The sequence below is a fragment of the Medicago truncatula genome, chromosome 2 (genome assembly GCF_003473485.1).
Source record: "Medicago truncatula cultivar Jemalong A17 chromosome 2, MtrunA17r5.0-ANR, whole genome shotgun sequence".
Taxonomy (NCBI): Eukaryota; Viridiplantae; Streptophyta; class Magnoliopsida; order Fabales; family Fabaceae; genus Medicago; species Medicago truncatula.
The window spans coordinates 13,543,055-13,566,269 of record NC_053043.1 but is presented as its reverse complement, the minus strand read 5'-3'; the positions used below and the strand labels follow the sequence as shown (position 1 = coordinate 13,566,269).

The 23,215-nt window shown below is 30.3% G+C and overlaps 3 protein-coding genes across 3 annotated transcripts; 1 reads left to right on the top strand and 2 right to left on the bottom strand.

Annotated features, from left to right (window-relative positions):
* Positions 1 to 1,634: 1,634 nt before the first annotated feature.
* LOC125146352 (uncharacterized) lies at positions 1,635 to 4,373 on the bottom strand. The gene is made up of 2 exons (NM_001405043.1): positions 4,146 to 4,373; positions 1,635 to 2,108 (listed from the first exon to the last, which is right to left on the bottom strand). The coding sequence occupies exons 1-2, from the start codon at positions 4,324 to 4,326 to the stop codon at positions 1,816 to 1,818; spliced, it is 474 nt and encodes a 157-aa protein (NP_001391972.1). The 5' UTR covers positions 4,327 to 4,373; the 3' UTR covers positions 1,635 to 1,815.
* A 3,660-nt stretch (positions 4,374 to 8,033) lies between these two features.
* Positions 8,034 to 10,145, bottom strand: PR10-1 (Class-10 pathogenesis-related protein 1). Its single transcript, NM_001405042.1, has 2 exons — positions 9,890 to 10,145; positions 8,034 to 8,546 (listed from the first exon to the last, which is right to left on the bottom strand). Exons 1-2 carry the CDS (start codon positions 10,068 to 10,070, stop codon positions 8,254 to 8,256), a joined length of 474 nt encoding a protein of 157 aa, NP_001391971.1. The 5' UTR covers positions 10,071 to 10,145; the 3' UTR covers positions 8,034 to 8,253.
* Positions 10,146 to 17,472: 7,327 nt separating this feature from the next.
* Positions 17,473 to 22,558, top strand: LOC11417129 (uncharacterized). Its single transcript, XM_003594778.4, has 6 exons — positions 17,473 to 17,877; positions 18,929 to 19,140; positions 21,005 to 21,290; positions 21,376 to 21,461; positions 21,761 to 21,852; positions 21,940 to 22,558. The coding sequence occupies exons 1-6, from the start codon at positions 17,584 to 17,586 to the stop codon at positions 22,173 to 22,175; spliced, it is 1,206 nt and encodes a 401-aa protein (XP_003594826.2). The 5' UTR covers positions 17,473 to 17,583; the 3' UTR covers positions 22,176 to 22,558.
* Positions 22,559 to 23,215: the final 657 nt, after the last annotated feature.

The following is a 23,215-nucleotide window of genomic DNA, read 5'->3' as shown; positions in this document are numbered from 1 at the left end:
ACTTTTTTAGAAAATATTCATTAAGAATATTACTCAACACATTTCTATATTTCGATTTGATTAAGTAATCTCCTTGAGAATATGAATTGTATGTCGCAATAAAATTAATTCCTTCGGGAAATTTTATATAAAAATACCAAGTGAGTCATATAAATATATTGTAACATGTACTTCATATATAGATTGATGCTTTCAAGTGATGCTAGACTTAATCAAGTTGATAATGTACTTGAATTCACTTTATAGTTAATAGATCTCTTCAAAATTAATAGTTGGTTTTCATCAATACTCTTGAACAATGTGCCCAACTTTATAATTAAATAATTCATGATTCTCATTTTATTTTCACATCTTCCATACATGGACTACTGCACCAAAAACCATTCGTTTTGCAAAGCTAGTTTAATTTTGCATAAAAATGCATCTTTTCATTAAGTTAGATTGTTCAAATGAGACATGATCTATTTTGATTGGATTATTAGTAGTTGATATTTTGTTTGTTTAACTTTGCAAATAAATCGTATTTTAAACTTCTGGTTTACACTGATTTATATGAGGATCAAGGTGAGATAATCATACTTTTTTATTTCAATCAATTCATTTGAACTTCTAGATCATATATTCAGCTGTTTATATTCATTCGAACATCAGGTTCATATATTCAATTCTTATTCATTTGAACTTCTGGTTCATATACTCAACTTCTTATATCCATTTGAACTTATGGTTCATATATTCAGTTGTTTATTTTCTCCCCCTAATATTGAGAAAACTAATTTATCAATTGATAATCAATATATTAAGCTATAATTAATCTCTAATTATGTATTCAAGATATTTTATAATAGATGAGATTCATATCAATAATAGCTTCTCAATATTCTCATACGACCCATTTAAGTGCATTATATTGGAGCAATTGAAACATATCAAACACATCCAAAAATGCTTATATGGGAAATATTATGTTTATAGACCAAAAATCAAATTCATTGTGAACTAGGGGATGACTTACATATGATAACTTGTTGGCTGGATGTGAAGTGATGTCTCAAAATGAAAGATTTCATATTCTCAAGTAACATTAGATATGATCTCAAAAGTGCTATTGATCATACAATTAACATTAGACAACTAATGAATGGATATTCAAGCCCGTATGTATACATGAACATATGCAACTATATGTTCAATACCAATTCTCATGTACATTCAACACTTATTAAACAAAGCGAGTGAGATCTTAATCAAATTAGTTGATCAAATAATCTCATAGAGTTTTAGTTTTGAGTAGAGACTAAACATACATGTGACCATTTAGTTATGCATCTATTGAAGTTATAAAATATATATCAGGTCCACATGATCATTATGTGTATTGATTCACATATATCCCCAAATGTGAGACTCATTTCCTCATATTATCAACTTTTCATAGAAAATAAACTAAATGATAAGATCAAAAATAGAAAAGATGAGAACTTTTGTATAAGTGTATGAAGAGTCATATGACTAAAACATAGGAGTTATAGAAAGCTTATGGACAATGGAAATCCACGTTATATTATTAATATTATTCATAACAAAAACAACAAATAAATAGTTACATACATTTTTTTAAAAAAAAGTAAAAATGAATAGATGAAGTATTATTATAATTTATTGAAAGGAGGTACACATATATGACTTACAATCTCAAACTTCAGCAAAAGAAAATAGAAAATTACATTTGTCAACCAAATCAAGCCCACATGATATAATAAAATGCATCACAACACACCGTGTATAAAGCAAGCAAGCAATTAGCTATATGCTTTAGTAATCAGGATTTGCCAAAACGTAACCTTCAAGAGCCTTGAAAAGACCATCACCCCTAGCTTTTCCACCCTTGATTTCCTCTTCACTAGGTGCAGCATCACCTTTGGTGAAGTATTTCACAGTAAGCTTTGCAATGGATCCTCCATCTGGCCCTGCAGACAATTTAGACTCAAAGGAGATCTTCTCCACTGTGTCTGGAAGTCCACCACCACCAACTATGCTGTAGTTGTAAGCAAAGTTAACATCATCTACTAAGTCCACTTTGTGCAAATCATACTTTGTTTCACCACCTGCGCATAATTGATTCGTTTCACAATCATAAACATCATGGAAATCACTTAGTTCAATCACAAACATCATGTCATTAATGGACATGCCACATCATTCAGAGAGGAATGAAACCAAAATATTTTGTTGACTTTTTAAATAGGCTTAATACCAGTTTTGGCCCCGTAAGTATTAGGCGATTTTGGCCCCTTAACAAAATAAAATACAATCCATCCCCCTAAGTATTGCCATTTTGCAGTTTTGGCCCCTCAGGCCAATTTTGACCAAGTAAATGCTGTGTGGACGTCACGTGTATAATTTTCAATTTTTTAATTTTTTTTATAAAAAAATTATTATTTTAATTATTTTTTAATAATTAAAAAAAATACACACGTTGCGTCTACATAAGTAATGACTTGGTCAAAATTGGTCTGAGCGGCCAAAACTACAAAAAGGGCAGTACTTACGGGGATGTATTGTATTTTATTTTGTTAGGGGACAAAATCTTAACTTCGTAATATTTAAGGGCTAAAACTGCTATTAAGCCTTTTAAATAATTGAATAAAAAACAGATTTTAAAAATAAAGGTATCAAAAATTAACAATTTTAAAAATAGGGGCATCAAAATTGTATTTAAGCCGAAATAATTTAAAAAAAAATTATGTTTCTCACAAAAAAATAATTATATAAAAAACATAGTAACAAATAATCCAATCCACAAGAGTAACATATGGTGGTTACTTTCAAAAAAGAGTTTTTCTATCAAGTATTGAAAAAGGGTTACTAAATAGGCTAATTTGGTAGTATGGTGAATTGTCATAATTGTCACGGTAAAATAATTTTACACTGACATTAGATCTCTTTTTTTTGGTATATAGAAGAGATGGCAAAGCCACCATAAACTCACACACACAAAGTGGAGGTATTGAGGTTCGAACCCCGGTCATGACGTCCGGCATAACAATTTCGGTATTTTTGCCAGTTGAGCTATGACTTATGAGACACCGACATTAGATCTCTATTAAGCACATATAATATCAGAAAAATGTTAATAAGTGTTCTTAGGGCACTATTTAAGCATTCAAAAATAGTAATTTTTATATTGAAAATTGTATAGTTATGATTTTTACATGTGTTTGCCTTATATTTTCAAGACAAAATTTATTTTTGTGGGTTCTTTAAACAATGCTTTTAGGGCACTTGTTAGCAAGATCCATAATTTTTTTTTTATGGTGACTGATGTTTGAACTTCGGTCTTTGCATATATTATACATTGTCTCTATCAACTGAGCTAAACTCACGAAGATAAGATCTATGATGTAATAATATACCGGTAATGATTTCTTTAAAAAAAATACTAGTAATGATGTCATCAAAAGAATATTCTCATGTGTTTTGTTGACTTCCGCTATTTATGTTATATATCTTAATTTTTAGGCTTATAATTGCATGTTTGATCACTTATATTTATTTTAGTTTTCAAGTTACTCTCTTATGTTTTAAAAGATTTAAGTTGGTCCCTTACGCTTTAAAAGTTTCAAGTTGGTCCAAATGTTACTCACATTGGAATAAAGTTAGTCCTTCCGCGACATGATATTGAGTTTAATAAAACAAAAAAAAATAAAAAATGTTTTAAAATTGATTTTCTAAATAAGTTAAGTTTCATCACCCATATTGTCAACATGGATCTTTAAACGTTAAGTGACTGGAGGGACTAACTTATTCCAACGTGAGTAACGTTTTGGACCAACTTAAAACTTTTAAAACGTAAGAGACCAACTTAAAACTTTTAAAACATAAAGGATCAACTTAAAAACTAAAGTAAACATAAGAGATCAGACCTGCAATTAAGCCTTATTCTTAATACTTGTTTCCGATATTGTTTTACTGTTGAAACTGCAAATATAAGTTTTGATATACGTGTGTGTTGAGAGTAATCTACCAAAAACATATATGTGTATTTTCAGGTTTTTTATCGTAAAACAATATGAAAAACAAGTATTAAGAATTAAGATTTCTAACCATTAGATTACTTATAATAAAAAAATAAAAATAAAAACCTTCAACGAAAGTAAGTTTCTTGATGGTTCCGGCGCCACCGTTTCCTTCAACAATTTCAATACTTTGGATGGCATCAATAACCTTCGGGATAAGGTTATCAGAATCTGTAACTAAAGCTTTGTAAAGTCTAGCAGGAGCTACAATAGATGTGGTTTCATCCTCAAAGTTGAAGACACCCATGATGATAATGAATTATAAATTTCTAATTAATGTATGAAATAACAAACTATTAAGAAGTTAATTGTTTGCCTGTGTGATTTATTAGTGGAGTTCACTCTTGTATTTATAGGAAAAGAAGATGTATAGTTTAGACTTTAGATAGGCCATTAGATGATGATGATGATGTGTAAAACAAGGTCGTTGGGCTATTTTTTCTCATTGTGACGTGACATAAAATTTGAATACTATTTTTAATTGTATGAGTTTGGACGATATTATTTTTAAAGAAAACTATTATTTGGACTAACAAAATTATTGATTGCATCTACTATTTATTTTTCTTTTTTGTTTTTCTCTCCTCCAAGACCACTCAAATTTCAATGCAAAACAACATATATAAAATAAAGGTCAAATATCTCCTGAGATAAGTTTTACGTTTGTACCGGATCAGTCCTTTAAATTTTTAAAGTTTTAGATTGGTTCTTTAAATTATTAAAAGCTTACGTCGTTACCCTTTCAGTCAACCTCCGTTACAATAAAGTTTAATTGTCCGTTAAATATGTGATGTGGCATAAAACGCCATGTTCTGGCCTATCCAATGTGTTCCAATACTACCCCATCACATTCCTCATCACTCTTCTTCAATCTTCACCCATTCTTCCCCAAATTGAAAACCCTAACCTCATTAACAACCAATTTGAAGCTTTTTTAAGAAAAGCATGGCTTCAAATTGCCTAGATTCTTCAAATTGGAACACGATGGAATGGAAAAAACGCGGCGCCTTATATCATGTCAATCATAATGGACATCTCAACGTTTTTGTAACGGAGGTTGACTGAAAGGTTAACGACATAATTTTTCAATAACTTAAAGGACCAATATGAAACTTTAAAAAATTAAAAAACTTATCCGTTACAAACGTGAAACTTAAAGGACTCCGAGAGGTATTTGACCTAAAATAAATAAAAACTTAAGCAATATATATAATTGACAAAATTACATTTTTCGTGCCTTGACTTAATTTGAGATAACATTTTCGTCATTTATCATTTCTTCTTGATTTAATAATTTATGTTATAATTAAGTAACATTTTCGTCTTTTATCTTTTTCTTTTTTCGATTTAATCTTTTATGGTATAAAGGACAAAAAAGATAAAGGACTATTCGTCTCATATCAACTACAATAGCATTATGAATTTATGATAAACCTCAACTACAATACATACAAAATACATTTTTTGCTGAAGCAAAGTATATTCTTCTTCTTTAGACTAAGCAAAATATTTTTTCGGTAAATAAGCAAAATATATTCTTCTTAGTTTTATTTTTTGTTGAGAGAATATTCTTATTAGTTTATTACCTTTTTTGAGAGGTCTTAGTTTATTAACTTGAAAGTTGAAATTGATAAATAAAATATTTACCAAATAATATGACATTGACATACTTTTTTGGATTTGTTGCCGCGTGACTGTAGATCCGTCTTTTTATGTTTACCGCTGGTATAATTAATTAATTGATCAAGACCAAAAAAATTAATTACTTAATTGATTAATATTCTTTAATTCGATGACGTATTTTGCTCTTTAAAAAAATAATAACAAACTGTCAAGATGGTTTATTTTAAGGTGAGTCTGAAGAATTTTGTGTACAGGTCAAAAATTGAGTTGGAAGCATTCAAAGAACCACGTATTATACGGCATTATATTCAACAAATGTGTACTCTTTCTGCTTCATATTATCCAAAAAAGAAGAGGAAATTCGGGAGTCCTAGTCTTATAGTATTGCATAGTATTCAACTTGGAGAAAATATTGCGGTCTATATAAATATTGCAGTCTCAAGGCGCCATTCTTTTTTTTTGAACAATTCAAGGCGCCATTCTAGAAAGAAGAAAGAGAAGAAGAAGAAAAAACGTTGAATTTAATACAAATAATTTATGACAAATGCTAATTTTTGTCCTTAAGGGCACATGTTAAAGAACTAATTATAGAAGTACGTATCAAAAAGTTGTGCATTTAACTTCTTAAAAGTTAAAATATTATGTTTTTCAATGTAAAATTGTTATTTTTGAGTTCCTTAACATGTGCCCTTAGAACACAAGTTAACATTACCAATAATTTTTTTTTAGTTATAAACAGCATATATGTCAAAATTACGATGAATTACTGCAATTGATCAAAAGCTTAATTTTGACTCTTCAGTAAGATCATGATATCATTAGAATTTTGTCAACCGGATTTTGTTAAAATAATTTTAGTTAAAAATGAGATGATTGTGATATGATTTATGTTTAAATTAATAGTAGATGGGTTGAACAGTAAACTTTAATGTAGTTTAGAGTTAAAAGTTTCAAATTATACAATCAATTCTAAAGAAACATATTCGGTAGACATCACATATTAGAATTAATTTTATGTGTATAAAATCACTTTTGTATTTATGTACCATGAAACCAAAGACACGCTTCATTGCACGATACAATTTTAGATATCGCGATGATGTGATGTCAAATTTGGCAAATTCACCAAATTATTCCATGTAAGAAAGTGGTAAATCTATGGTCAATGATTCTTTCTTGGCAAATCTCTTGTTTCTTGGAGAACAAAGAAACAACTTACAGTCTCTAGATCACATTAGAAGCTGAATAACGAGCACTTGCATCTACTAGTTGTTAATTGCAATGGTTGCTTTACCTTATCAGAGATTCAATGTACCAAAGCACATGTTCATTACTGTGACAATCAAAGTGCTATCTACATCGCTGTTAATCTAGTCTTTCATGAACAAATTACCAAACACCTTGAGATTGACTGCCATATTATTAGAGAAAAAATGTAAGCTGGATTATTCAAGCTACTACCTATTTCCTCTAAAGATCAAGTTGCAGACTTCTTCACCAAGTCACTACTTCTGCAGCCTTTCAATCTTCTTCTATCCAAGTTGGGGATGTTGGATATCTACCAACCTCCAACTTGTGGGAGGATATTGCACAATGAAGAAGATAAGAGAAAGAATCATACCAAGAGAGATAGAGGACATTTTAGGACATTTACTCTTTTCTCTTTTGATCTAGTTATAGTTATTTTCATGCTTCCATTATATAAACACTCTTGTACTCCTTCATTCATTTGTAAGATTTTTCCCTTTTTTATTCATTTCATACCAATTGTCCTCTAATATTTGGCCACTATGTTCTCAAGATTGCCTCGTTTTTTTACTTTTCTCATAGGGTTTATTATTTTTAAGAAGCCACGGTGTATGTTGATATGGAAAGATTGTGTGAGAATTGTTTTATGGAGAATGGGTTGTCTTATGTTCAATTATTTTTTGGTTAACCAAGATATCTTAGAGTCTAAAAGATTGATGAGTATAACTGATGAAGTATAGAATTAGAAATCGTGGTTAGGCCTAACACAACCCCACAAAATCAGTTTGTGAGGTGAGGATTGCCCCCCACTTATAAATAAATTGTCAGGCCAACTCCTAACCGATGTGGGACTCTTAACATATAATTCATATATACAGCTTGTAATATGAAACCCTAATTCTTGTCACAGTAATAGAAATAGAACAATAGTTGATCTATAGTCACATAGGTAGGTACAATTGATTGAACTGTGTTAAAAAATATTGTATGTTCATTGTTTTTTCTTTCGTTCTCTTATTTAATCTTCAGTTATTAGTTTTCGTTCTAACAATAACCTTAAAATTCGAAAGCCACATATAAATAGTTGCATACAATTTTTATTTTTTTAAAAAAAAAGTAAAAATGAATAGATGAAGTATTATTATAATTTCTTGAAGGGAGGTACACATATGACTTACAATCTCAAACTTCAGCAAACGGAAAATAGAAAATTACATTTGGCAACCAAATCAAGCCCACATGATATAATAAAATGCATCACAACACACCATGTATAAAGCAAGCAAGCAATTAGCTATATGCTTTAGTAATCAGGATTTGCCAAAACGTAACCTTCAAGAGCCTTGAAAAGACCATCACCCCTAGCTTTGCCACCCTTGATTTCCTCTTCACTAGGTGCAGCATCACCTTTGGTGAAGTATTTCACAGTAAGCTTTGCAATGGATCCTCCATCTGGCCCTGCAGACAATTTAGACTCAAAGGAGATCTTCTCCACTGTGTCTGGAAGTCCACCACCACCAACTATGCTGTAGTTGTAAGCAAAGTTAACATCATCTACTAAGTCCACTTTGTGCAAATCATACTTTGTTTCACCACCTGCTCATAATAATTGATTCGTTTCACAAATTACTAACATGATGGACATTCACTTAGTTCAATTAGGTTATTAAAAAGGCTTAATTGCACTTTTATACCCCTATCTTTTCAAAAGTTGCGGTTATGGACCCCTAACTAATTTAAATACAAAACAGCCCCTTATGTTTTGATTCTTTGGCAGTTTTGGACCCCAAATTCATTGTTGACTCGGTCAACGCTGACGTGGCATCCTAAGTGAGGTGCCACGTGTCAATTTTTTTGCCTTGGGGGTCCAAAACTGCCAAAGAATCTAAATATTGGGGGTTGTTTTGTTTTTAAATTAGTTAGGGGTCCATAACCGTAACTTTTGGAAAGATAGCGGTCCAAAAGTGCAATTAAGCCTATTAAAAATTAGTATAAGAAGCTATTAAAAATAATTTTAAAAAATTACTGTTTCTCATAAAAAAAAAATTATATAAAAAACACAGTAACAAATAATCCAATATATATATAATAAAAGAAAATATAAGTTTTTAAGATTTTAAGATTATCCTTTAGAAAAAAAAAGATTTTAAGATTATGTTGCACAATGTGTCATTAAAAAAAATTATGATGTACAAATTTCAAAGTTAAATCTCTACATTTAGTTTCTTATCTTATACTCTTAGGATACAAGTTAACATAACACTAAAAGAAAAGAGGATATACACTTGACAATCAACAAGTCAAATATTTGATGTTACTTTTAAAAAATACTAGTTTTTCTGGTCAAGTATTGAAAAACTGTTTTTAAATGGGCTTATTTGGTAGTATGGTGAATTGTCATAGTTGTCATGGTAAAATAATTTATTTATTTTTGGTCTTACCGACGGTAAAATAATTTTACACCGACATTAGATCTCCATTAAACGCATATAATAATATAATATAATAATACTTTCCCCTCAAAAAAAAATAAAATTAATACTAGTAATAATGTCATCAAAAATGCTTTGTTGACTTCCACTATTTATGTTATGTATCATAATTCTTAATACTTTCTTTGAAGGGTTAATTCTTAATACTTGTTTCCCATTTTGTTTTACCGTAAAAAACCTGAAGCTAAGGATATAAGTTTTTGGTGGTCGTGTGTTGAGAGTAATCTCATCGTAGTTTCAAACATATGCTAAGTAGATATTTATTGTGATATGGAACTTTTGTTAAATTGTCGACCATGTCGGCGTAGCTGTTCTTCTTCTAACACTTAATTTTGTAATTAAAAATAGAAAACATGTTCTCAAACCAATTTAGTTTTTAAACATTTTCTTTACATAGGGTTAAAAAAAGTTTCTTGCCACTACAATTTTTCACACATATATACTAACCTTCAACGAAAGTAAGTTTTTTGATGGTTCCGGCGCCACCGTTTCCTTCAACAATTTCAATACTTTGGATGGCATCAATAACCTTTGGGATAAGGTTATCAGAATCTGTAACTAGAGCTTTGTAAAGTCTAGCAGGAGCTACAATAGATGTGGTTTCATCCTCAAAGTTGAAGACACCCATGATGATAATGAATTATAAATTTCTAATTAATGTATGAAATAACAAACTATTAATAAGTTAATTGTTTGCCTGTGTGATTTATTAGTGGAGTTCACTCTTGTATTTATAGGAACTGAAGATGTATTGTTTAGACTTTGGATGATGATGATGATGTGTAATACAAGGTCGTTAGGCCATTTTTTTTCTCATTGTGACGTGACATAAATTTGAATGATATTATTTTTAAAGAAAACTATATTATTTGGACTAACAAAATTATTGTATCTACTATTAATTTTTCTTTTCTCTTTTGTTTTTCTCTCCTTTAAGACCACTCAAATTTCAATCCAAAACAACGTATATAAAATAAATAAAAACTTACGCAATATTAATTAGCAAAATTACATATTTCGTCTATTAACTTAATTATAGATAACATTTTAGTTATTTAACTTTTTTTTTCAATTTAATAATTTATTTTATAATCAGGTAACACTTTCCTTCGTTATCTTTTTCTTTTTCTGATTTAATCATTTACGTTATAAAATGTCAAAATTGTTATCCTTTTTATAGCAAAATTTTAATAAACTTTGGGTTTTTATCTTTATATGATGAAGATTTAGGTTTGTTTATGAATTTGATGAGTTTTTTTATAAGTTTTTTTTTTTATTATTATGCTTTGATTAAAAAGAAATAACAATATTGACATTTTATATCATAAAGGAATTGCTTTGTTCGTCATGTGAAAAATTACACCTTGAGAGGTTCTGCTTTGTTCCTAATTAAGCTTGAATGCAAATCTATAGTAAGTGGATCATTAGGCATAGGGTTATGATGACCTCCTTTACCGTGTACCCTTTGATAGGGTAATGTTTCTAAATCCATTTATCTAATACATTATCCTACAAAAAAAAAAATATTATCAAGCAACATAACACACTCTACTTTACTGGTCGTTTCTCCTCCTATGCAAATAGTCTCCTTCTCCACCTCCAACTTAGTAACAAAAGAATAAACCTCAACTTAAGTTAAATCACTTGAATGGACATCAACAATTAAATACGTAAATATCTACAGCTCTAAAAATCGTCAGTGTCAAATTAATTCACAATATTCTTCTTCTTTTGACTAATCAAAATATTTTTTTCTGGTAAATAAGCAAAATATATTCTTCTTAGTTTCATTTTTTGTTGAGAGAATATTCTTATTAGTTTATTACCTTTGTTTTTAGAGGTCTTAGTTTATTAACTTTTTTTTTTTGAGGTCTTAGTTTAAACTTGAAAGTTTCTTAAGGGCAACTTGAAAGTTGAAGTTGATAAATAAAATATTTACCAAATAATGACATTGACATACTTTTTTGGATTTGTTGCCGCGTGACTGTAGATCTGTTTTTTATGTTTACCACTGGTATAATTAATTAATTGATCAAGACCAAAAAAATTAATTAATTAATTGATTAATATTCTTTAATTCGATGACGTTTTTTGCTCTTTAAAAAAATAATATCAAACTGTCAAGCTGGTTTAGTTTAAGGTGAGTCTGAAGAATTTTGTGAACAGGTCAAAACTTGAGTTGGAAGCATTCAAAGAACCACGTATTATACGGCATTATATTCAACAAATGTGTACTCTTTCTGCTTCATATTATCCAAAAAAGAGGAAATATTGCAGTCTCTCTCAATAAATATCTATAAATATTGCAGTCTTAAGACGCCATTCTAGAAAGAAGAAAGAGAAGAAGAAGAAAAAAATGTTGAACCAAATACTAACTATTTATTTAGTTAGAAACAACATAGATGTCAAAATCACAATGAGTCACTGCAATTCGAACACCGAAATTTTCTAATACCAGAAGCTTATCGAAACATGTGTATATTTGATTTACGGTAACAAAATTTGATTTTGAATAAATTGATTTTGTAAAAATAATTTTAATTCAAAATGAGTTGAATGTGATGTGATTTATATAAATACATTTACATAAATGGGTTGAACAATAAATTTGAATGTAAAAATCACTTTTAAAGTTAAAAGTTTCAAATTATGTAATCAGTTCTAAAGTCAAAAACACCAATCTCTTCTTCTCCCAAATCCAAAATTTCGTCATCAAGATGTAGATCTAAAAGTGGTGGTGGTTGCTTGTCTTGGATGGCTTCCATCACCAACCCCCAAATGGGGTTTCAGTCGGCGGCACCACCGCGACTCGTTTATCTTCACCGGAGTTTATCTTACTGCTGGACGCGATGCAAATCCAAGGTGGTTGATGGGTTTGGAATCCATTCGGTTAGTCGTGCGTTCACTTTGTTGCAAGTCGTCGTGGCTCTGGTGGGTTTTGCGTTTTTGCAAGTCGTCGTGCTGGTGTCTCTTTATTATTTTTTCAATTCACACCTAGCTTTTTTTAAGTAATTCACCATTTAACTTTTTGTTAGTCTCTAGGCATACATGATTCGATTGTTGTATGACATATTTTATTCTTCTACTAAAGTACATACAATGTTTATATATACTAACATATTATTTTTGTTTAAGGGCAATTATGTCAATTAGAAAATATAGATCTTTCTTTCCTCCAACTTTCTATTCCACTTTCCCTTGTACCAAACAACCAAAACAATCCTCTCACTTTCTACTCTTTTTCTTTCCTTAGACAATCTTTCCCTTCTTACTCTTTCCTTTAACTTTCTTAGATGCATCCAAATAAAGCCATTAAAGACCTATTGATCTATGTTGATGATGATGTAATCATTGTTGGTACTTCCAAGACAAGATTTGCTCATTAAATAACTAATTGTTTCCTAGGTTTAGAAGTTGCATATTCACATCTTGGTAACTCTACATCTTCCTGCACAAGTATTGCTTTAACTTAGTAATATATACGAGCTTACTTGGTTCCAAACCACTCACTACTCCCATGAATCTTTATGTTAAACTCTACCATGACAAGAGTTTCCCCTATGATGACATTTCATCTTAGCGTCGCCTCACTAGATGCCTTAACGTTTTTGTCAAATTCACACAAACCCCTCCCATAATATTTTGATTGAAGTCCATTATTTAAAACTTTAACATTTAAACTAAATTGAATTACCTCAAGATACACCACTCAAAACTCCTAAACTAAGTCAATGTAAATTTTGAAAAATTATTATTTACCATCAACTTATAGATTTATCAGTTTAAAATCATAAGTCTATTATTGAACCAAATCAATTCGGGTTTGGTCGGATTTAGTGTAAACTATGAGGAAATCTAAATTGACCTCGTTGATTTGTCTGAGTCATGACCTTTCTATCCGACGCATACTTGCGAACAACTCTAACGGGATGTTTGTGTAAAAAATGACACATTTAAGTTTCCTACTTTTTTCTAGAGGAATTTTAAGGTTTATAATTATTAATCTCTTTTGATACTGTATTATACTTATAAAAAACTAAAGTATAAATTTAAGAGTTTTTCTAATTACACCATGTTTAATCCTGATTGCACCTTAAAATGACAAAATTACCCTTTCATAAAATTTAATTTTCAAAAAGCATTTTCCTTTTTTCTTGGTTACACCCTAAAATCCCTCTTCAGTTTAAGTAGGTCATGTAAACTTAGTTTCAGTAGGTCATGTAAACTGAGTTTACGTGTACATACTTAAACTCAGTTTTAGTAGGGAGAGTTTAAGTGTACATTTAAAAGTTCAACCTTGTTCAATGATTCTACGTAATCTCAGTTTAAGTATGTACATGTAAACTTATTTTAAGTAGGTCATGTAAACTAAGTTTAAGTGTACATACTTAAACTCAGTTTAAGTAGATCATGTAAACTTAGTTTAAGTCGCTCATGTAAACGGAGTTTAAGTATACATACTTAAACTCAGTTTAAGTAGGTCATGTAAACTCAGTTTAAGTAGGTCATGTAAACTAAGTTTAAGTGTACATCTAAAAGTTCAACATTCTTCAATGATTATACGTAATATCAATTTAAGTATATACATGTAAACTTAGTTTAAGTAGGTCATGTAAACTGAGTTTAAGTGTACATACTTAAACTCGGTTTAAATAGGTTATGTAAACTAAGTTTACATGAACCTACTTAAACTGAATTTAAGTTAACGTCAACAATGTAAAACTGAAACTGTCGTATAGTGCAGTTAAACAAGAAGAAGAAAATTGAAACCAACGTTATTGAAAAAGAAAAAAAAATTCACTTATTTATATGCAATCGAGTATGAATGAAAGATGTTTGGATTCACTCTTTAATCTTCCATAGAGATTAATTGAACATCAGGATTGTTTAATCGTTGGTGAGTGAAAGAGAGTGGAATTTTAGAGTGACAATGAATGAAATCAAGATTTTAAGAAAATTTATATAAAAGGATAATTTTGGTATTATAAAAAACTTTTTAAAAAAACTGGGTGTAACCAGAAATTTAATATACTTTTTATGAAATAAATAATCAAAACATATTTTAAAAACAAATTATCAAACAATTTTTTTCATTCCCAAAACAATTTTAAAAATAGAATTATCAAACTGTTTTTTTTTTTTTTTTTCATTTGAAAAACAGTTTCATAAAATTGATTTAGAAAATAGTTTTTAAAAAGGCTTAAATGCTCTTTTGGTCCTTTAACTATTTAATTGGTATCGCTTTGGTCCCTTAACTAAAAAAAAGATTGTTTGAGGATTTTAAGTTTTTTTTTAGTCTCGTTTTGGTCCCTTCTGTTAGGTTTCTGTTAGTTTTAATAAAAAACGTTAAGTGTGGACACGTGTCACCTTGTTATTGGCTCTGAGATTTTTTTTTTATAAAAAAAAAAAAAAAAACTTAGAGCCAATGACAAGGTGACATGTGTCCAGGAGTTAATTTTTTTTTAAAATTCTAACGGAAATCTAACAGAATGGACCAAAACGAGACTAAAAAAAAACTTAAAATCCTCAAACAATTTTTTTTTTTAATTAAGGGACCAAAGCGATACCAATTAAATAGTTAAGGGTCAAAAGAGTTTTTAAAAGTAAACAAAACTCAATCAAACAAGCCTCGTAATATCTAGAAACTTCGAGACAAGTCAAATCTTCAAGCTTTATGGGGTTCAAAATTCAATCAAGCTGGTGAGTGAACTTTAATTCTCTTCTACTACTTTTTACTGACAGTACTATTTGCTATAGAGAATGGATCCTATCACCTAATTTCTTAGTAGTACTGCAGTAGTATAGAAGTGGTAATAATCATTTTAATCTTTAAATATGTAATGAATAGTAACAATAATCTTTGAATATATCAAAATTTTAAAATAGTTTTTGATTGTGCATTTTATTAGTCAAAATAGTTTTGAAGCTAAAATAATATCTCAGTACAAAAAAATATTTTACTGGGACTATTTTTAACTAACGAATGGCATAATTAGAGACTGTTTTAAAATGTTGATATATTGAAGGATTTTACTGACTACTCATTACACATTCAGGATTAAAATGACTATTACCCCTATTTAAGTTTACCAATATAAACTTGTTATGTAATTTTCTTTGCTTTTAAATGATGACAAATTAAATTTTAATCTCTCTCGTGTAAAAATTACTACCATGAATAATGCTATTTAAAACACACTTTTCGCTTTCATCAACAAAAAAACACATTTAGTATAAGAATTTTTTTATCATGTACAAACTTACGCATATTAAGAAAATTAAAATAGTATGTTTGTATCGCAACATGTACATTTTATAATAATTTTTTTTATTAACTAGCATGTGTCATGCAAATTTATATGAACCTCATAATTTGATGGCTTCATATAAATTTTAGTCAATAAAAGAGAAGGTACAAAAATGGTAAGTATTAGTTATTATGGAAGACAGAGAAGAATGGTAAATATTTTGTATGCAGTGCGACAACGCGTGTGTGGATAATATTGTTGGTAACTCTCATTTACGTAGACTTGGGAGATACAATTTAATTTGGAAACTCAAAGTTCCACCAAAGATTAAGAATTTGGTGTGGCGAGTTTGTCGTGGTTACTTTCCCACAACATATGTATCGTGTCAAACTAATTGTGTTGTTTCTAGTGCTAATTATGAAGATGGAATTCATGTGTTGCTAGAATGCCACACTATATGTATCCTGATGAAACCTTTGAACTTAAAAAAGAAAATATATTTTGCATTTAATTTTAATTCGTGCGTTAAGTCATTCGGTCCTAATCATTAAGGATACATACAAACAAAGTGAATGATGTCTAATTGGTTATTTTCCAACTAGGTTTCATATTCTATGGATTGCAGTTGGATGACATTGGTTTTTAGGTGATATTGGTGACATTGTTCATATTTCTCTCTTAATCAATCAGTCTCTCTCATTTAAATAAATTATTTTAATCATTCATTCATCATTCTCTCTTATCCAAAATACATTTATGTCACCCAAATAAAACCTCGTATATACTATGTGTAATTTTTAGGCTCTTTCGATTCATTGTGTTTTTCTTTTTGTCAAAAAGATATCAGCTCAATGATTAGAGTTTGATACTATTATAAATAGAGTTTGAATCTCATTCAAGACAATTATAATTTGATTATTAGTACACTATTACTAATAAAATTCTCTCCCTCCCACAACAAAAGAATAAATAAATACGAAAAATATATATCTGAAGTTTAATAATAGTACGATATTAAGTGAAAAATATTTGAGTAACTTATGGACCTACTTTGAGTAACCCATCCTATTTCTAGACACTTCTAGTGTCCTACCTTTCCTTCCTTATTACTCCCTCAGTTTCTAGTTTCTAATTATAAGAAATTGATTTTTTTAGATTTATTAAATTAATAGTATATGTGGTCCATAATATGAATTACATACAACATTAATTAAATGAATCTAAAAAGTCAATTTTACTTATAACTAGAAACGGAGAGAGTACTCCTTTGTCCCTGTATATGCAAACACATTTTGCATTTTTCACATTTTTTAAGAAAAATTGTTAGTGCAATTAATATGTTTATTTTATGTGTTAATATTACTAGATTGTCCTTTATTTGTATGCATATTAAATTTGATTTTTCATATTTTAAAATAAATTAGTAGTATTAATTAGGGATATATTTTACAAAAATGCATGTAATTTTTTGAAAAAACTTTATATTAAAGACAAATTCTTAGTCAAAAAGAGTGCTTAGGCGTGGGGACGGAATACATATCATTCTAGAAGTATGTACTACTTCTCAATAAATCAACTACCGTAGAAGGGAAAGTTTTTTTTTTTTCCTTAAAAAAAATGATTTTTATTTTTTGACTGCAACTAAATTAAAAGTTTATAATTTTTGAGTGTAAATAAATTAAAATACTTTATATTTTTGACTAAAATAAATTAAAAAAAAAAAAAAAAAAGTTAAAACCCATGTGTTTCACAGTTCACAATTTTCACTTAACTAACACTTACACACACAGAGTCACAAAACTTTGTTTATTGTTTTGTTTGGACTCAATCAAAACTCTTGACCTACCTTTACATACATCTCAACGTCGTCGTTTCATCATCGCCGGAAACACAATGTCGGTCTCTGGTGGCGCCGTCATCGTCGGCCGTCGTAACACCCGCCATCACGTCGAGAATCGTTTCTACTGCCCACCGGCGCTACGGAAACAGAGACAACAACAACAACAGGAACAGGAACAACAAGAGGAACATGAATTAACGTTAATTGAAAACAATAACACACCTTGTTCCTCTTCTGATAACTCTGTTTCTTCCACTTCGATTGAAACAACCGTTGATGCTGCTTCTAATTTGTGTCGGTTTCTTGAGCATACCACGCCGCATGTTCCCGCTCATAGTTTTCCATTGGTAAAGTAAAACAATGCTTTTCAATTTTATTTAATAATTATTTATTTTATGAGTTCGATTTTTGTTAATTTTCTGTTAAATGTTTGGAATTTGAATCAAATTCATGTTGGGTTTATGAATTGTTTTGACAAATGTTAGTAAATTAGTGATTTTGATAATTTTTAGGATTCAAACTATTGTGTTTTTGTTCATGAATTTTGATAGTAAATTAGCGATTTTGATAGTTTTTAGTAAAAATTGATTTTGAAACGAATTGATTTTGTTAAATTGATTTTACTTATAAGTGAATTGAATGTAAAGTGATTTGAACAATAAATTTAAGTGTAAAAATCACTTTTAGATTCAAAAGACATTCAGATTAGAATCAATTCTACTTCAAACATGGAACCAAACATAGGCATAGTAAGTTATTTGTTATGTTGGTTTTTAGGGTTCAAACTTTGTGTTCGGTTTATGGAAAAAAAAGTTTATACAGAAATGTTATGTTAGTAAGGTAGTGGTTATGTCAGTTTTCATGATTTTTAAATTGTTTCAATGTTCAATGTCTCTTAGTTCACCGACCGAACTACTTAATGAGAGAAGTTAGGTTTATGAATTAATGTGATCAAGTGTTCGATTGATTATTAGGATTATACTTACTTTGGTAATATCCTTTCAATTGAGTTAACAGTGGGAATAGATTGTGTAATGTGGTTGTTTATGAATTAATGTGTTCAAGTATTTAATTTGTTATTAGGATAAAACTATTTTGTAAGTATAACTCAGATGGTAAAAGGTTGCAAAGACATTTGATATGTTAGGGCACATGTTCAAACCTACAATTTCTCGCTTCTCAGTACTTTGTGTGTTTGAGTTTCACCGCTAGGCTCTTTAGAACCAAATAAATAATGTTATTAGGATGAAACTTACTTTGCAACAATCCACTGAATTGTGTTAATAATGCAAAGAAATGGTGTATTGTGGTTGTTTTTGACTATTTTAAGGTGGTGTTAGGTTTTTTTGGTTTAATTTCAAAGAGAATTGTTTGGCTTATTTATGTGTGAACAAACAGAAAAGTAAGAGAAGATGGAAAACAGTGGAGCCAGAACTGCAACCATACTTTGTGCTTGGGGACTTGTGGGAATCTTTCAAGGAGTGGAGTGTATATGGAGCTGGTGTTCCATTGGTATTGAGTGGGAATGAATCTGTTAAACAGTATTACAATGTCTCTTTGTCTGCTATTCAGCTATATATTGATCCATCAAAGCCTTCCCTGCGGTTAAGGTTAGCGCTTTCTTCAGTATGAAAATAACTGTTCTTGATTTGCTTTTCCAGTGATTGATTTAATTCCTTTCATTTGAACATTTTGATGTATTGTTCTTGCTACATTTGGGGTTAACATTCGAAAATTCGAAATATACTTCATGGTTGCTTTGGGACCAGATGAATGTTTGTTTATTTTCAATGACAGGCCAAACATTTTTTATGTTGATGATTTGTCGTTGATTTAGATTATTCCCTATAATAGTTTATGAAGCTTGTTTTTTCCTCACTTTTTTTCTCTCTTTTTTGCCTTTTTCAACTTGCTGGAAAGTTGTATGTTCTTTTGCCTTAAATAGGTTTTGAGGTAGTTCTTTGCTACTAGTATAAACTAAAAGCATTTAGAAGAAGGATCTCAGAAGCTATGAAGTACTTAGACACGGACATGAGATACGACACTGATACTAACATAGACTAGGGGCGGATGTAGGTGTATGGTAATAGACTTACAGGGGAGCCCCTGCCAAATTTTTTGAATAATTTTTCAAACATGATGGAAACTACGCTTAGGTGGTGTGCACATGTAGAGAGAAGACCTACAGATTCTGTAGTAAGGAGAGTAGACCATGTAGAGTATAGTCAGATCACTAGAGGCAAAGGAAGACCTAGAAAAACTATATTAAGAAAGATAATAGAGATTAATGAGTTGGATCGGAATATGGTTTATGATAATACATTATGGCATAATTTGATCTATTGAGTCGACTCCACTTAGTGGGATAAGACTTGGTTGTTGTTGTAAATGTCATATGCAATAATTAGTACAGATGGGGTGATCAACTGCTTTGCTTTCCTGTGTCTATTCAACAAATCATAAAAACACAATAACGAGAGCACATGTAGACCAGCACACTGATTTATGTGATAGGTCTTCAATTCATGTTAAGTTGATTGGTCATTGCCCAAACTACTATTAGATCCTAGCTCTGCCCCTAACAGAGACACTGGTAATAATTCGAGAAATTGAAAGTAAATGAATATAACCACATTTGTCGGTGTTGTATCAGTGTCTTGGACACCGACACGACATGTGTCCGATATCAACACATGTCAAACATTATCTGAAGTTTCGGTTCTACGTAGCTTAGAAGTAAGATCTTTTAGGCCATTTCATTGATGATTTTATTAGTAATGTGATTCAGAATTGCAGACTAGAAGATTTTCCTCTGATTTAAACTTAGTATTATATTACTAGATTATAGATTGTTGCCTACCCAAGTCATGTGAATAAAAAAGAGTGATTGTTACTTCTGATGCTGTCTGTTACTGATCCATCGTCAGCTGTACACATACTCGGATAATTGATCCTCTAACTTGCAAGACCGGATGGCCTATACACTAATTAGAGTTTAGTTTTGACGTACTATCCATGTAAAACTAGTTCATCTAATGATGTATTACAACATGTCTGGATGAATGTGTGAAGTTTGTTTACACTTGCAATACATAAAATTTAAATTCAACAAATCATCTATAATGTTTACAGAACTGCAGATTGCTGATATAACTTGTAGATCACACTAACTGTTAGTAAGATGGTCACCAGCCACCAGAAGTTTTTCTGAATCTAGTTTGTCCTATTGCTCATAGACTTGATATTGCTTGCAAACTCTAAATGACACTTAGTAGGATACATGTTTAACCCATAACTTTATAATGAAAACCAAATCATATACATGCTAGTAATATGTACCATGCAGTACTCTATCATTTCCCTCGTCTGTTTTTATCCAATTTTAACTGATAGACACCTATATCCAAGCCTTTTCCATGAACTCTTTTAGTGCATCTACACAACAGATTCATTAACTTTTCCATGTTATTACAGGAAACCCAGTAAGGAGAGTGACTCTGAATCAGCTAGAGACACGAGCAGCGACAGCAGCAGTGGCTATCATCATGAAAGAGGATCTAAAAGTGTAGTTAATGGCAGTTCAAACCTTCCTAACTTATCAGATGCAAGCAACCTTGGTCTGGAAAGACTTTCACTTGCAAGTAAACCTTTCACAGGTTCATCAAGTGATGAGAATGGAAGCTGCAGTGCACTTGGTCAGCTTGTATACGAATACTTTGAGCATGAATCACCTTATAATCGTGAACCATTAGTGGATAAGGTAAGAACATTGTCCTTTGGTTCAGTTCCACTTTTAGATTATGTTGCTTTCTAATCATGACGAAGATTTATGATTTTTGCCTTAGATTCATGATCTTGCTAAGCAATTTCCTGATTTGAAGACCTACCGGAGCTGTGATCTTTCATCTTCAAGTTGGGTTTCATTAGCTTGGTATGTTTATCATATACTTTTAATTAGGACGTTGTTAATGTTGGATAGTGCACATGACAGTGTTTTCAATCGTGGATTGCAGAAAATTGTGTTTTTTTCAAATTTCGCTACGATACAGTGCTATAGCACTATTATACCACTATCTGTCAAAACTTTGTACTAAATTGCGTATTGCGGAATAGTAGTGGTTCAGTAGAATTCCGCGGCGCTATAGCGCCATTATATTCGCTATTTGACAATACTGGCACATGATAATAATAACTAATTTAACATTATTTGTTCCTTCTTATATTATGTAGGTATCCAATATATAGAATACCTGTCGGTCCCACACTGCAGGATTTGGGCGCATGTTTCCTAACCTTCCATTCCCTGTCAACACCTTTACAAAGTATGTCTTGCTGTCCTTTTTTTTCTATCCATAATAACAGACAAGTATATGTAAGGATGCCAATGATAACCGTGTTATTTGAATCAGGTCCAACTACGATAAATTGTTCAAGAAAAGATAAGGACATATCATCCAAGCTATCTCTACCAATATTTGGCCTTGCTTTTACCAAGTTCAAAATTTCTGTCTGGGACCCTGAAGGGGATTCTGAAGATCAGAAAGCCAATTCTCTGAGGCGAGCTGCTGACAACTGGATTAGGCAATTGCAAGTTAACCATCCTGATTACAAATTCTTTAGTACCAACTATTCATATTGTAGATGAGCAGAGTTTTCTCTAATAAATAAGCTGAAGCAGCCAAGTTCCAGCTTATGATGTCTCACCTTGTATACCGTTATTTTCTTTGCAAGGATCACTTTTAAGTGTTATCATAAAATCAGATAAAAAGGGTTTGTTCTTCAGTTTTCAGTGGGATGCAAGGCCTTTAACCAAGTTTTTGCTTTTCTGTAGAAAAAGGTCAAATTGTCTCTTGAAAATGTATATTTTTCATGGCACTTTATGCCTAGTTTTGTATAGATGATGACGTACATTATAATCCTCAGTTTTCACATCCTTATTGTGAGATGTAATTATCCTACAGAATTCCAGTATTACTGGTTTATTCTTGATAGGCTAAATTAATGGGATATTAAATTATTATTTGGACATCTGATTTTTCTATTTTGCGACCTATAATACATGGTAACCAAAAAAAAACATAGTAACCGGTTTTCCTTTGATTGGAATGGAAAGTGACAAGTTGTTAAAATCTGTGTCTAAAATATTAAGATATTGCAAGGGAATGATTCTATATTATAGTTTGAAGATGGAGTCATATTGGTTTGTAGTCTTAGGATTTTTGAAAGAATCTCTTCAGGTATACCTGGAATGCCTTAAGCAATAAAAGACATGAGATAGTTTAAAGATTACTTTTTGATGCAAATCAACATGGTTGAGTTTAATCTTGGCCATGAAAATGTAACAAAATGAGAGGGAACATAAGAGAAATTAAAATGAGAAAATCATTTCTTATTAAAGTCATTTTCTTTTTCTTCTCCATCTAATAATGAAATCAAATGTGCTAATTTTTTTTTCTTTTGTTGACAAACATGAACTAAATGTTAAGAGGTGGAGAATTACAACTTTGAATCCATGTCACACCATATCAAATGTCCTGACAGTTACTATATGAACTATACTTACAAGATAAAAGTTTACTATTTAAATAAATCGCTCTTATTTTTATTTTTTTTGTTGAAAAAATACGATATAAATTCTACATCATTAACATTTAACAGTTAACTTTAACTTTGTTTGGGTATTAA

Coding starts and splice junctions, on each gene's coding strand:
- LOC125146352 (NM_001405043.1), bottom strand. CDS start 4,326: ATGGGTGTCTTCAACTTTGAGGATGAAACCACATCTATTGTAGCTCCT. Junction 2,109..4,145: donor GAAACTTACTTTCGTTGAAG/GTTTTTATTTTT, acceptor AATTATGCGCAG/GTGGTGAAACAAAGTATGAT.
- LOC11417129 (XM_003594778.4), top strand. CDS start 17,584: ATGTCGGTCTCTGGTGGCGCCGTCATCGTCGGCCGTCGTAACACCCGC. Junction 21,291..21,375: donor GTGAACCATTAGTGGATAAG/GTAAGAACATTG, acceptor TTTTTGCCTTAG/ATTCATGATCTTGCTAAGCA. Junction 21,462..21,760: donor AGTTGGGTTTCATTAGCTTG/GTATGTTTATCA, acceptor TATATTATGTAG/GTATCCAATATATAGAATAC.
- PR10-1 (NM_001405042.1), bottom strand. CDS start 10,070: ATGGGTGTCTTCAACTTTGAGGATGAAACCACATCTATTGTAGCTCCT. Junction 8,547..9,889: donor AAAACTTACTTTCGTTGAAG/GTTAGTATATAT, acceptor TATTATGAGCAG/GTGGTGAAACAAAGTATGAT.